This window comes from Cyclopterus lumpus, chromosome 13 (genome assembly GCF_009769545.1).
Source record: "Cyclopterus lumpus isolate fCycLum1 chromosome 13, fCycLum1.pri, whole genome shotgun sequence".
Lineage (NCBI taxonomy): Eukaryota > Metazoa > Chordata > Actinopteri > Perciformes > Cyclopteridae > Cyclopterus > Cyclopterus lumpus.
The window spans coordinates 4,943,242-4,958,012 of record NC_046978.1 but is presented as its reverse complement, the minus strand read 5'-3'; the positions used below and the strand labels follow the sequence as shown (position 1 = coordinate 4,958,012).

Genomic DNA, 14,771 nt, shown 5'->3' with positions numbered 1-14,771 from the left:
CAGCAAGCGGACTAAGCCACTCCATCACTGTGCACAACATGCAAAGCAACACTATTTCCCCAACTTTTCTTGTCTTGTTGCAGTGTGGGATTCTAATAAGTAATAATTAAGTAAAAAAAAAAAAAAAGTCCCAATTGTCTTCTTTCCTTGAAGCAACATAGTCTGGTTAGTTACCCAGCTCGATGTCTAATATGTACTGAATAATTACAATGGTATCTGCAGGTTCAAATCAAAAGCATTCCTCCCACCGTGTATTTTTTTTTTCAATTTGTTGACATAAACAGAGGATAACTTTCAAGAGTGGACCTGTGTGGGAGTGATAGTAATTCACAAGGAAGGGGAATGAAAGATAACAAATATCTTAATAAAATGTTTCCCTTGTTGATAGCTGACCTTTGTTCTAAGTTGGCACATATTGTTGAATTCCAGTTAGTTACACATTCCTCATGAGACACATTTTCATGTTGCCGACTGGGATGTATGAATTAATGAGGTACTCCAAGAGGAAATACCAGACATAACAACATATTGGCATCAGTTATGGAGACACTCAAATACTTAACATGCCGTTATGGATTGGGTAATTTAACAACTTTGGTGTCCTACATATTTTGTGTTCGTTGTGGCCAACTGATGTTTTTATTTTGAATCAACGAAATCCTCTCAAAAGTGACTTCCACCAGGCATACTGGCCCAAAACCAGATAGAAGACTGCTCCTTTGACCGGTGTTTTAACAAGTCATAAGGGACTGTTCAGTTTTGTTTAATGTGGTTTTAGGATGCAAAAAAAATCAGATCAACTGGAAACCTCGACCACATGAACACACTCTAGATATATTGTGAAATTCTGTTCTAAGATAAGAAATAAGAAGGATAACTTGATGGTGAATGTGGACCTGAAAGCAAAATGGTCAGAATATCTGAAACAAACTCGTATTGTCATTTTATGTGAAGACAAAGAAAAAACGGGAGTGTATAGGTTTGAGGCTCATAAAAGGAGAGTAGAGATAGATTATTGAGCTGGTGATAAGCAGTAGGCATTGACAGATCATTAAAGCAACTGTTAAAGCACCTCCAGTGCCAGAAGCAACGAGTGCCAACTCACTTTCGGATGGGGAAACTGTTGTTGTGTAAGTAGCGTTACTTGCATAGAATAATACAGAATTGTATGGATCAAATATATATATATATATATATATAATCACTTTTTTCTTCTGCACTACTATACTGATGGCGTCCAGCAACTGAGCAGATATCGGTCATCTTAATGCTGTTACATGACTTTATAGCACTCAAAGAAGGAAATCCATCTGCAGTCTTAACAGGTGACAATGAAGAAATATTTCTCGTGCTGCTGCCCATCCCTGAGCCCAAGCAGGGAAACTGCTCGTTTTTACCTGCTTTTCGTGCTCATTGCTCTTTACATGCTGGCTGGCGCTGCCATATTTTCCTCCTTGGAGAGACAAGCGGAGCTAAAGGCCCACCAGCTCTGGGAAAGGAGGCTAAGAGACTTTAGTCATGAGCATAACATTAGTTGTGAAAAGCTGAAATCTCTACTGCGCCACTATGAAGAGGCGAGGACTGCAGGCATCCGGACAAAACCAGCCAGAGCCTTATGGGACATCCCAGGTGCCTTCTACTTCGTGGGAACTGTAGTCTCCACCATTGGTGAGTCAGGAAAATTGGTATAATACTTTATTGGAAATGGTCACCTCTGCTGTTTTATCTACAATCCATATTTGTAAAACCAAGGGAAAAAAACACAAAAAGGTGTTTCAGTTCCAAGATTGTTCTGCCCAACATCATTAATATTTTAGAGTTGTTTTCTTCAAATCACACACATTAATATGTGGCTTGGTTTTAATGAATGACCATCCTGGGGCAAAAAAATGTAAAGGTTTTGAGTGGATATTGAGTGAAATTTGAGTGGATAACGACAACAAACTGTCAGACAAGCCCAATAAACAGAAGATGGACGTTTCATTCTGATTGTTGCAGACAAAATGACAGATACACAGATAAAACATATGGCAATTGTTATGCATGTACTGAAACAGAGAGAATCTGTTGACAACCTATCAATAACATTTTCAAGTAACACACACAATTGAACTAATCCCAATAGACAGGACAAGCCATAGGGCAAACGTTACAAATGAAATCAGCCTCGTTTCTGAGAATCCATTTACAGCCCTCTGACTGTTTCCACTATCTTTAGGCACTCTCTGTCACCGTGGAAACTAAGGGACGGATGGCACTGAGCCCGGATCAATTTCCTTTGTGCAACAACTTCCATATTTACTGACTGCAATCGTTTCATGATGTAGCTGATGGGATTTGTGACACTGAAAGAGACCTTCTGGCGTTGTTTCCCAAGATCCAACACCTGCCATTTCATGTGACTCATGGCTATGGCTTCAACATGTGTATTCCCTCACTATTAGTTAATAGTGAGGGAATACACATGTGCCTTCCATTCCTTCCTTCCTTCCCTCCTTCCTTTTAGCACACTGTCCAAAAGCAAGGCTGTCCTGGCCGACCTTTGACATCCTTTTGAGGTGATGTTCACTTTCAATTCAATAGGTCTAAACTAAAGGGTTGATAGTTTCCTCGAAATATGAAAATAAAATATATATATTTGATCAGTCATAATTTTGTAAAAAACTATTTACTCATGACATGAGGGTGGTCCTACTTCTTTGTCTGATAATGGCTGTGCTGAGTAAAACAAGACTAAGAATCTCCAGCTGCAGCTCTGCCAAACTGTCCAATAAAGGCAGGAAAAAATACTGTACTGAGGCACAGATGTTTTTTTAATTTATGATCATACAAGCATGGCCACATGGTCACAATAAAGATGTTACTTGTTAACAAGTATAATGTTCAACATGTTCTCCTTCCGTCTGAGTTTAGTGTGTTAGCAAGATGAGAAAGTCTCACAGGTCACAAACAAAAGAGTTAGACCTATCAAATGTTTACCAGATGGTGAAGCGAGAAAAAATAGTTCTCATGGGCTCATGTTATTAAAGTGTATCCGACGGGAGGCATGAAATACTGTTTCATAATTCTAATAATATTGGAAATACATCCAATAGAAATTCCAGCCAATACCACAAATGTCAATGTCATGGTATGTGGGCACGAAAGGAAAAGTCAGATTCTGTGCCCACATAAACTAGATGTTGAGCTATATTTCTTAAGCGAAAGCTTTGGCTTGCTGGTGGTGCTACAGGAAAAGTCGGGGATCACCAAAGTCATTCAATTCATGGTTCTCTCGGCTAATTTTAATAGCAGTCCATTTAATATTTGTTGAGATATTTCAGTCTGGACTAAAGTGGTGGACTGACCAATCGATCGACAGACAGACTGACATTGCCATCTGTAGTAGCGTTGAGGTTTTGTTATTGCGGTACTGTGTGTTACTGTGAAATCAATAAATGCATTTCTTACATTTACTTAAATAATGAGAGCTTATATATATATATATATATATATATATATATATATATATATATATATATATATATATATTAGTATACAGATCAGTGTGTGGTCTGTCCACTTCATGTAATTATATGATCCAATCACAGACAACAAAAAGAACTACATAGACATAGACTATGACATCAATCTGACCTTACCAATGTCGTAACAGATCTCCCAGATAGGCCTTCAGCCTCCTGAGACAGGATGGAGTGTGTGAAACCACCGGAAATTATAGAGGATGTGTTTGGTGCTCAGGATAGGAAAAGACACAATTGACCAAGGAAATGAGCAACACAACAACAAATTATTTCTATTTATGAGGAGGATGTTAGAGTAAACCACAGTGTGTGTGTATTAAAACTAAGTAACTGGGAATAACGGATGCTGTGCAGCAAGGAGACAACACTCACAGAGACATTTGACAAAAGACAAAAATAGCCATGTTGAAAATGTACTTTTCAACATTTAAAAAAATATTGTGTAGATAATATAAACTGTACAATAGCTGATTACTTGTTACTAGGGTAAAGGTTGTGACATCATCAACATTGATAGATTCCAGTCTCGTGGGAAAATACTTTCAATGCAATCCGGTCATTAACAAACCAAGGGAAGGAGGGAACCTCCGATATAACCTCCGTTACTTGTCGAAGGTCAAGTTGTAGTTCAGGGAAACTTGGAGGAAGCGTCAAAACAGCGTTTGTCAAAAATAGTCTAGGCCTTTTATGCATTTTGATGCACAACAGTACAACTTTATTTTATTGGGAATCAGTGAAGATTTCATTTTACTCACATTTGTGTGAGTAAAATGAAACACACTAACCAAATCATATATTATGGGCCAAAAAATGCCTAAATAAGTTTGCAGGGAGTTAAGCAAATAGGGATGTAATTTGTCTTAATAATCCATTTATTTAATGGAGATTTCTAATCACCTTTTCAGTTATTTTCCTAATATTTCCAAAACATTACCTTTTACGTGTGCTTTGTATTTGTGTTCCATATCTTCTCCCATCACAACTCAAAACACAAGCCACTTTTTGTTTTAAAATGTACACAGTTTAAATGTCTAACATCCTTCCAGGGCATGAAAAGGTATGTTGACTTGTCATGAAATGTCCAGTGGTAGCTCCACAATCCTCTGTGAAAAGACACCAATGTTATATATGTTACACCAATGTTTATATGATAGCATGTGTAATCACATATGAGACCTTTAACCTCAAGTGTTTCTCTTAGGGTTTGGAGTGACGACCCCATCCACTGGGACAGGGAAGGTCTTGCTGGTTTTCTATGGGTTTCTGGGCTGCTCAGCTACCATACTCTTCTTCAATCTCTTCCTGGAGAGAGTCATAACATTACTAAGCTTGCTGATATTCTGGTGCCGCAGAAGAACTGGACGCAACGGGCCGGAGGGCCGAGCCAGTGAAGACAACAAAAATGAAGAACTGAAACCCTCTGTATACCAAGTCACACTCATCCTTTTTTTGTTGTCCTGCTGGTTGCATGCGGGACTGCCTCTCTCTATTCAGCCATGGAGGGCTGGACTTACATGGAGTCCCTCTACTTCTGCTTTGTGGCGTTCAGCACGGTGGGCTTCGGGGACTTTGTTAGTGGCCAGAGAGAGCACCATGAGCACACCTGGGCATACCAGGTTGCAAATTGTCTCTTGATGCTCTTGGGAGTGTGCTCCACTTATTCCCTCTTTAACACCATTTCTGTGATCATCAAACAATGGCTGAACTGGGTGCTGATGACAATGGCTTTGATGTATAGCTGTATCCGCCAATATAGGCTGCAACTCAGACCACTGTGCAAACTCTGTTTTTCTGACTCTGAGCCGCCCACATGTTACTGTGAAGATGACACTCTGCATAGACAGCAGGTACAAGCCGTTTTCATTTCAGGCCATGGCATGATGTTGTCCTTTGTTCCAAATGCTATTGTAAAATGTCTTTGTGAGGAGGCACGGGTGGAAATGGTGTGCCACATAGAGATAGACAAAAGAGTTTCTGCAAAACAAGAACAGGATAATAGTTCATATAAAAGGGATATAATAGACAACTGCCTACCTGGCAAAGTTAAATGACTTCTGAACACATAATAACAAACACAGCAATAGTAATCTGTGCCTTTATTTTGTGATCATGCAGTTCAAATGCGGTTGTTAATGTTGTCTATCTCAGATGACTGAGCTGCAATATTGGTATTCTTGCCCTTATGTCTTCTTCAACAGTCTAGGTTCCGATTCAAATGGTTATAATTTATTGAATGAACTATTATCCTGCATCATCTCCACAGTCTACAGCTTTATAAGAGAAAACCAAAATACTTCAGCCAAACTGTGCACTGATTACAGAGATCACAAATAATGTTTCTTATCCTCTGATTATGTAATATTGTCTGTGTGATCATCCGTCAATCTATTTGTAGTTTACACCTTGGACTGGAGATGGTCACAAAAGGTTGAGTGTTGTTTGTGGTTTGTCATGAGTGGAAATCACGCAGTCAGCTATGTTTTTAAAAACCCGAATTCGTTTCCCCCATTCAAGCATTATTTTTTGTTGTTCAGCATTTCTCTAACTAATTTCTGATGCCATGTTGTTGACAGCACTCTGCTAGGTTGGCAATACCAGAGCGATGTCTCCCTCTGCTGGATGGTCTTGTAACTCACATGCAAAATCAAGTTCCTCAAGTGCAGTACAGTAAACCTGTGCAAATAAAATATATGTTCTATGTAATAAGAAACAACTGTACTGAAATGTATATCATTTAAAAAAAAAGGTTTTTAGTAAGTAGGTAAGTGAGCAATAATTAATGATTAATTTTAGTAGGTGCTTTTAAGCCTTGATTGATGTCGCTGCCATTAGATCCAGAGGCATACATTCCACAGTTTGTGTAAGGGACTAACACGCTAACTCAAGATAGCAGCCTAGAGGGACTTGTCTTAGTTTTAGAATCTGTGGTACTAATATTTGTGAAGTCTAAACTTTAAATAGGCAGGGACAAGCCAATGGATATAGATGCAGATGCTATTTTATTATTGTATTGTATATTTGTAAACATGTTTGCTGCTGCTTCACAATGAATAAAGTAATATCTTATATTATCTTAATAGCATCTTAACATGTATATAGCTGAAGTATGTGATGATGTGCTCTTTTCATTTTTCTAATTAATAATCTATGAATCTATGAATATGCAAGTATTGTTCATTTTGAAAATGTAAGTACTGAACACAAGATGTCGCCTAGTTCACTGAAAAGTCTATTCTCTGTGTATGTGACTTGTGGTTTTCAAGTTTCAACCTCACTCTTGTGTTAGTTGCATATTCAATTATGATTAGCTTTCAAACTCGTTGTGATGTTACAATGCTTGCTGTGCGTGATTGTAAAGTCACAGTTGGAGCACTTCAAAAGCTTGGATAAAACACACTTAGTTAAATCATCAGTTCAAAATATTAACAGCGTTGAAAATATCTGGTTCTTTGATATATAGTCAAAGGTACATAAAAATGTAAAATGAAAATCTGCAATTTAAATTATTTTGCTTTTAATTTCTATATGAATTGTGGAAGAATTCAGCAATTGTGGTGCTGCAACAGCACCATCAAAACGTTTTGAATTCGTAACTCTTCTGTTCACACATAAAATGACCATCATATTACATTTACATTTTGTTCTTTTCCATTTGGTTCACCCTTTTATTCACAATAATCCAAGAACCTGAACTAGAGCCTGTGTCACCTCCTGGATGAGGAATGTACGTATCCCACTGAAGATGTGGATAATTAATCTGGAGGAGCAAGTCCCAGTAGATCATCCAGGGTCACACCAGGTTCTTTACAGTCCGAGCCAGAGACACAAGTAAATAGAGAGGACATGGACAGGAGACTTGAGATTTGTGAAAAGACAGAAATAGTTTAGTATAATTGCATTATGTGGGAGAGTAAGAGTGAGGAGAAATTATTTAAATTACATAAAGAAGAAAACTCTAAATGGAACAAGGGGTTTCTATGGCAACTCTTTTAGACGTTGTTAATCCACGCTGTCCCTTCTCAGGCGAGGTGGTATTTTTGCGCACTTTGTTTATATAGAGCAACACTTATTGTGTTTTTTTTGCGCTTTGTTATATGTCTAATCGACATTCGGCAATGCGCAGTGAACATGTTTTACACTTAAAACACATTCGTATGTTCAGTGTTGATCAGTGTGCATACATTGAGAGGGCAGGACCAACGATTTAACGTTACAGGCGGAGGGATACAGAGCTGAAACAGAGGCAGAGCCCACCGGTGTCGCTGGATTGACGTTTCCGGGCCACTCTGGTGCAACACGGGGATACAGATTCTCCACAGATTTCCCGAGACACATACTGTAATCAATTTTGATTTAATTGAAGTGCTTTATCAGAGTATCCGCCCTCCAAGCAAGGTCAGAACAAAGCCGTTCACTGGTCGTTTTGTCATCTTCGCGAAGCTTGAAACGTCAACGGGACAATGGTGAGTACCGTCTGCTCGCTATGTTAGCTGCAGCTACATCGGCTTCAAACACAACGCCGCCAAGTAACAGCCGCTAATTTAATCGATATTGCACTAAACCACATTTTCCGCTAACGTTTTATAGTAACGCAACGTAAAGTCCGCTCGAGCTGCCGATATCTTTCTCGTGTTTTTACAAGCTAGCGTGAGACGGAAGCAGGAAGCCACGCGGTGGACGTGTACTCCACGTTAGCAGTGAGCGGTTATCACTTCGTGGGCCATCGTTCATCGCAGTGTTGGTCACTGGGTTTCTGAATAACGTTAGTTTACTCTGCAGGGGATCCGAGAAAACGCTCGTCTTTATGATCATTATCGTCGTCTGCGCCGCATAATGTGACGTTAAACGTCGCGTTGCGGCCTGTCGTCTGCTGTACTAATGTCATATCAACCGGTGAGATGGTTTGTGAATACCGTGGTTTAATAACCTTTGTGATCTGATCGAGGTTTGCATCGTTTTCATCGTTTATTTGGACTCCAGCACTTTGAGTGGGCGTGGTGCTGAAGGAGGCGCTGTGTAAAAATAGACCCTCCAGTGTTAACGTGAGCTCGAAACGTGGCGTAAATCTTCCAAGACGGATGTCTAAACTCTTGCTACTAATCCGTTTTGACAGCTCGCATCACACGTCGCTGCAACACAGCTACGTTGTACCTCTCGAACAAGATAGTGTGACATGCGCAACAAGCGAGGGGGGAAAAAAAGGTTGTAGTCGCCACCAATTGCGGTTACATAAGAGCACAGCTCACGGGCATTTGCTGCACACCATTTGCAAAACATGTTTGTCATAATGTATGGAGACCATGACGGTTATGTTGCAACATGTTTGGGCTATGTCTTCTCGCACCACCACCATGACAGCATCTCCTCCGTTACGTATTGCGCCATAACGTTGAGCCGCATTCTGCTCCTGCTGAACGATCCTCTTCTCCACCCCTCCTTCCGCGCCTCCATTCCCCCCGCATTGAACCAAACCGTGCTTGGTGCAGGAGGCTGTCGGGACCCGCAGTGCACCCTCAAACATGGGGATATTCAGGGTGCACTGCGGATATAAATATATATTTATGTATTGTGAAAGAACAGACTCATGACCTGAGGTAGAAGTTGTGGAAACCACAATATCTTATCAAATCACATGCTTGTCTGTCTGATTTTATTTTGTTATCACCTGCAGCCTTTGTAGTTTTCTTTACTTGGCATTAGAAAAGGGAATGGGATCTTGTGTCTACTGATTAGTTGAAAAGCAGCAATACTATTTTGCTTAGCACTTTTAACAATCCTCTAACACTCAACTGTGCCGTGGTCTGTCTGATCCAGACACTGCTTGCTTCAGCACCACTGAATTGCTCGGCTGTGTACAGAGTGAATACTCTGCAGTCTGTCTTGCTCCCCTTCTTTAGCCCCCCTCCCCAACCAACACCGTGACTCATTGAATTTGACTTGAAGGACACGTGGCGTTACCACCACATCAAGCTCCAAAAATGTTAGCTTTAATCTCTTTGGCTTTGAAAAGGCAAGGGCTTCTTTTAAACACATTTCTTCTTGTGTCTGTGGTGCAAGAGCAAATGGACGATGGAAACAAGATTATTGTTTATTTCATGGATTGGCTCTGTAACCATATGGGTTCAATTTCAACTTTTGATTGTTCTCGGATAAATGAGCCCTGAATCAGTACTATATTATTGTAGGTCTTATAGGTTTTATTGTGTGCCACAGTTAAGTTAATGTTTGTGTCTGATCGTGCCAGTGGTTTCCAAGTCATTTAAGAATAATTTCCTGAGAATACAAAGGACTACACACAGACACAAAGCCGCAACAGTTGACACAGGGCTTAGTCTAAGATGATAAAACCCGCCTCACATCTGTTCAGTAAAAAAGATACAATGCGGTGGTGAGTTATGGTGATATTAAGTGTGCTACATTGGCGACCCTGTTCGTGTCTCACTAATTATAGCAGGCGTGTGTATTTCGGGCCGTGGAGTATTTATACCCGTCCCTCCTCGCACTTTCTCAGCCTGAAGTGGGCATGTTGACTGACTTAGACAGACCCGGTAAGACCGAAAGAGGATGGCAGGATGACATATCGGATGAAGTTGAAAATCAGTTGGGTGTATGCAAAAGTAAAACCAATCATAAGAGCAGCAGGTTTGGATAACATCGTCACACTGATCTTAGTTAGTCTTTGTGTTAAATAGTACTGAGTTTTTTTTTCATTAATGAAACTAAATGACTATCTAATGACTACTACTACATCTGGTGTTTTATGAAATATCATCTTTCATAGAGAAGGTATCATTTATTCAGCACCTTCCTAATAAAGGACAGTGAGGTTAAACAGTATTTGGCTGTTTTTTTAGCCTTATAGTATATTCTTTACCTCTGGGTCATATACAGTTACTTGGCCCAGCTGTGAGATGATATCACAGTCTGATTTTAATTAGTTTGTTCAGAGTGCATTTGCACCGATCTGTGTATGTTGATTTAACAAAGGTTTGCTCTGCTGCAAGGGCTCCTCCTTAGGCCTACCCAAAGCTTTCATCTCTTCAATCATTGCAATAGAAGATAATATCCTAATTAATCTTTTTAGTGTCAAACACTCACCCAATGAAGGCATGAAAGGTGACTGTTAAAAGTCTGTATTTTCCGTCCTCACAAAGAACAGCAGGTGTGGCAGAAAAAAATTGTGTAATACATAATTTCATGATTGAATTTCAGTGTTTTATCAATGTCTTATTCTTTTGTTAACAGGCTGATCAGCTGACTGAGGAGCAGATTGCCGGTGAGAGCATGTTTGGTTTGTTTAAGGTTTAGCGGCCTATTCTCCACTAAACCTGTGGAACTAGTGTTTTAAGAGATTTAAGTAACCAGAATTTTGTTAAATAAGTTTGTGGTTTGCACGGCTAAAATTAAAATATGAAGAGTTTTTTTTGAGTAACAGGTTGAAAAAGCTCATATGTAAAGCTCATATATGCACATAAATGTTAGATATTTTGCAACAGTGCCCCAGTGTTTTTAATCAGGCTATGCTGTGATGTATCATCAGTCCAGCTCCCCACATGTGTTGTTCCTTCCTAGCATTGAATTAGTCATGCACAGACCCTGTTAATACTTAGCATGTGTTTTCTATTCAGACTAAAACGTTTTTCAAAACTTAAGGTGAAGGGTCTGTACCGTAATGAATGCTCGTGGTATACTAACAGTGTTTTTCTTTGTAAATGCAGAGTTCAAGGAGGCGTTCTCGCTGTTTGACAAGGATGGTGACGGCACAATCACTACCAAGGAGCTGGGGACTGTGATGCGCTCCCTGGGACAGAACCCCACTGAGGCTGAGCTGCAGGACATGATCAATGAGGTGGATGCTGACGGTGAGGATGAAAAGCACAAGCACTCTTGTTGAAACTTATAATTACCAATGTTTCTTCATGTCAAGTGTTCCTCTAGTCTTGAATTAAACTACTGGGAAGTTCCACCAGTATATGCACAGTGGATGTATTTAGCGTATCATCTGATGCACTTTAAATTCCCATAATTTATATCATCCTTAAGAAATGTGACAATTTTCACTGGTGACTAATTGTCTGCCAGATTATCCCTCCCTGTTACCTATGTGATATGCCATAATCTTACTTTTTTTCTACCCTGACCTCATTCTGTTTGTATGATTGTAGGCAATGGCACCATTGACTTCCCTGAGTTCCTGACTATGATGGCCAGGAAGATGAAGGATACAGACAGTGAGGAGGAGATCAGAGAAGCCTTCAGAGTCTTTGACAAGGTACCTTAAGACTGAATAGGTCGCACATATAAACCAGCACCACTCAACAAAATTAGGATTTTTTTTTACCGCATATTTTTTATATCCTTGTGATGGCAAGAAAGGACAAACGTGTTCAATAAATGGTGTTTATGTTGTAGTGTTTAGAGAGATTTGTGAATGATATTGAGCTGACACACAAGGTCACTGTTGTTTTCCTTTGACCAGCACTTTAGTCCATTCAAAGGCTTTTCATTGGTCTCTCTCTGCTAGATCAACGATAAGCTTTAGCAAATGTTTAACACTGATCTCTAAGACCGGTGAGGCTGAAGAAGTACAGTTCTTAAAATGTAACTGGCCTCAGAGTTAGTGAAGAATAGTGAACAACTCTAGTGCTGAGAAGACTGAGATAATCAAGTTATACTGACCAAAACATCATAGTAGGACACTGGAACGTTCTACAGTGAGATTAAGCTTTTAGCTGCTATGTGAAATGATAAATAGATGCATAACAATAGTTCTTCTGTTGGCAGGACGGTAACGGCTACATCAGTGCAGCAGAGTTACGGCATGTCATGACCAACCTAGGGGAGAAGCTCACTGATGAGGAGGTGGACGAGATGATCCGCGAGGCTGACATTGATGGCGATGGTCAAGTCAACTATGAGGGTGAGATGTTTTTCATGGTTATTTTCTGCCTGGGGAAAAAAAAGGTGTCATTTTTGGTGATTTATATTATTAACACAAATTACAACATTGCGACTGCTTGTGTTGCTTCTCTTTGCCCCTTTGACTTGTTTTCACTGTTTCTGTTTTTACTAAAGTCTTATTGAAAAGAGGAACACATTTATTGTTGTTACTAAAATTTCAGTTGCAACATAAACTTTATGAAAGGCTTTTGCATAATTTTAACAATTTCTTGTACCAAAATGTCACTTTTAGCATCCTTCATTGAAGCATTGTTTTCTGTATTCACAGAGTTTGTCCAGATGATGACTGCCAAGTGAACAGAACTCTGACATTTCTCTCAACGTTGCTTGTTCTCCTGAGATCACTGTTTTTAAGAACCACAAAAAAGAACAATTATCAGATGCTAAACCAACTTCCCCCCCAAATCACTGTAGAATTAAACAATTTGCGCTTAAGTACATCCAAACACTTCTACGGTATCTGTTTAGCAAACACCAGCAGAATAATCCCTAGAGAAGTTAATGGACCAAGCTTTTAAGAGGGCCGAGGCCCTGTACTTCAGACAAGGTTTCTGCTGAGTCACCTAGCTCCTGATTAATTTAGAGGTAGGAGCAACACTGAGAAAGGCACAAGGATTGGAGCCCATGTCACAGTTGGTATAGAGAAATGGCTCTTTCGTTCTTTCCAATATTTAACAAAGAACTCTAGACACTGAATTGAGTACTCTTCTTGCATGCACCCTTTCTGTGGCGGCCTCTTGTCACAACAAGGAGGCTCTGATCAGAAGTAGTGGTCAGACTGTGTACACACTGGAGGTATATACATTACTATATAGCTATATATCTGTAAAATTTCTGTCACTTGGTTATTGCAAGAGCAAATAGTTGCGGTGTAGGGCGTTCGCTGGTGCTCGGTTGCAGTCCTATACCTTGAAGAGTTCAGAGAAGAGCAAGAGGCTGAAAAGTGCTAACTGTGTTCTCCTCTTGGGGGTGATATGTCGTCTGGTTTTTTGAGTCGTGGGCTTTACAGCGTGCCTGCAGCACTGATTGGAGACATGATGATCTGATATTGCTTCAGGAGGATTATTGAGAAAACAACACCTGCATTGCATCGCAGTTAATATATTTGTTCTGCAATGTTCAGATATCCTGTTGATACAATATTGATGTAATGCTTTATAAATGTGTTCTCAAATATTAATGTATTAATGACAAACTTTTGGTCACATATATATATATATATATATATATATATATATATATATATATATAATATTGTATCGTACAATTGTTGTGGTAAATGACCTGTGATATGTTTTCCCTTTGGTTTTGAAATGTGCCATAATACTCTAAAACGCCTCAACCTTCTTGCAAGACTCGTAATTCATTAGAATATAATTTATCAACTTAATAAAATAGCTTATACAAGTACATGCAGTTGAACATAGTTGCACTTTGGTATAAACCATGTGGATATTAAAAAGGTTTTGTTGTAGAAAAAGAAACCAAATGTCACTGTTGCTATAACAACTCGTATGTTACACTCACTTCTTGTCCGTGTCGGTGTCTGATCCAGTGACTCAATCTGCTTGCTGTTCTACTGAACAAAATACATATACTGTATATTCACAAAAACTGTTTGGTGGGCGTGATGTGTTTTTAATTTGGGCTGTTCGAGTGGGACTTTAAGATGGGGATGAAATGGTGTAGCAAAGAATTCAGCTTCAGAAGTGAGATTGCTTAGGTTTTTGAACAGTTGGCTAAATTTAAGAAGCTGGTTAGCTGAGGTATCTTTTGATATCCCCAGAGCATGAAACTTAAATACTGCTCGGCTTGAGGCGTTTAAATTGGTTAACCTTTGATCCGGATGTCGGGAAGTGAATTGACTTAACTTCTGAAGGTATCTCAAAAATGTAAAGATGTGATATATTTTACATAAATCAATAAACTGAGCTTTACTTCACCTGCATTTCACTTTATCATCTTTAATGTAACATGAATCCATATTTTACACGCATCCTGTTTTAAGGCAATGGCATTCACGAATGCTTCCCTTCAGTATTGCACTGTGTCCTTGCCAGGAAGGAACACTAATCCCATCCAGTCAGTCTCAGATTGGGTCAGGCCAAGTCCCTCTAGTTCTTAACTGGAGAACTATCTCAGGCTCAGGCTATATTTAGTGACTCATGAGATGGCTACTGCAGTCTGTGATAATCCAGGTCAGATAGGGTCATGACCTATCACCCAACAGCCTCTAACTCTATTGCTAGTGTCTCATTTGGGAGAGGAATGAGAAAAGACTAAAAC

General features: G+C 39.5%; 2 protein-coding genes across 3 annotated transcripts; both read left to right on the top strand.

The window, feature by feature from the left end:
* Window positions 1-1,331: 1,331 nt before the first annotated feature.
* si:ch211-261a10.5 (potassium channel subfamily K member 13) lies at window positions 1,332-5,405 on the top strand. Its single transcript, XM_034548961.1, is given in 4 exon segments — window positions 1,332-1,668; window positions 4,726-4,977; window positions 4,980-5,233; window positions 5,349-5,405. Coding segments are annotated over 4 exon segments (900 nt in total).
* Window positions 5,406-7,690: 2,285 nt separating this feature from the next.
* On the top strand, window positions 7,691-14,433 carry calm3a (calmodulin 3a (phosphorylase kinase, delta)). Of its 2 annotated transcripts, none has more exons than XM_034548133.1 (6): window positions 7,691-7,987; window positions 10,770-10,800; window positions 11,243-11,386; window positions 11,690-11,796; window positions 12,309-12,444; window positions 12,754-12,846. In XM_034548133.1, the coding sequence occupies exons 1-6, from the start codon at window positions 7,985-7,987 to the stop codon at window positions 12,780-12,782; spliced, it is 450 nt and encodes a 149-aa protein (XP_034404024.1). In that variant the 5' UTR covers window positions 7,691-7,984; the 3' UTR covers window positions 12,783-12,846. The 2 variants fall into 2 exon arrangements, with proteins under 2 accessions (XP_034404024.1, XP_034404023.1); XM_034548132.1 differs by lacking the exon at window positions 7,691-7,987 and adding an exon at window positions 8,031-8,417 and having other exon boundaries at window positions 12,754-14,433.
* The last annotated feature ends 338 nt before the right edge of the window (window positions 14,434-14,771 follow it).

Coding starts and splice junctions, on each gene's coding strand:
- calm3a (XM_034548132.1), top strand. Junction 11,797..12,308: donor CCTTCAGAGTCTTTGACAAG/GTACCTTAAGAC, acceptor TTCTGTTGGCAG/GACGGTAACGGCTACATCAG. Junction 12,445..12,753: donor TGGTCAAGTCAACTATGAGG/GTGAGATGTTTT, acceptor CTGTATTCACAG/AGTTTGTCCAGATGATGACT.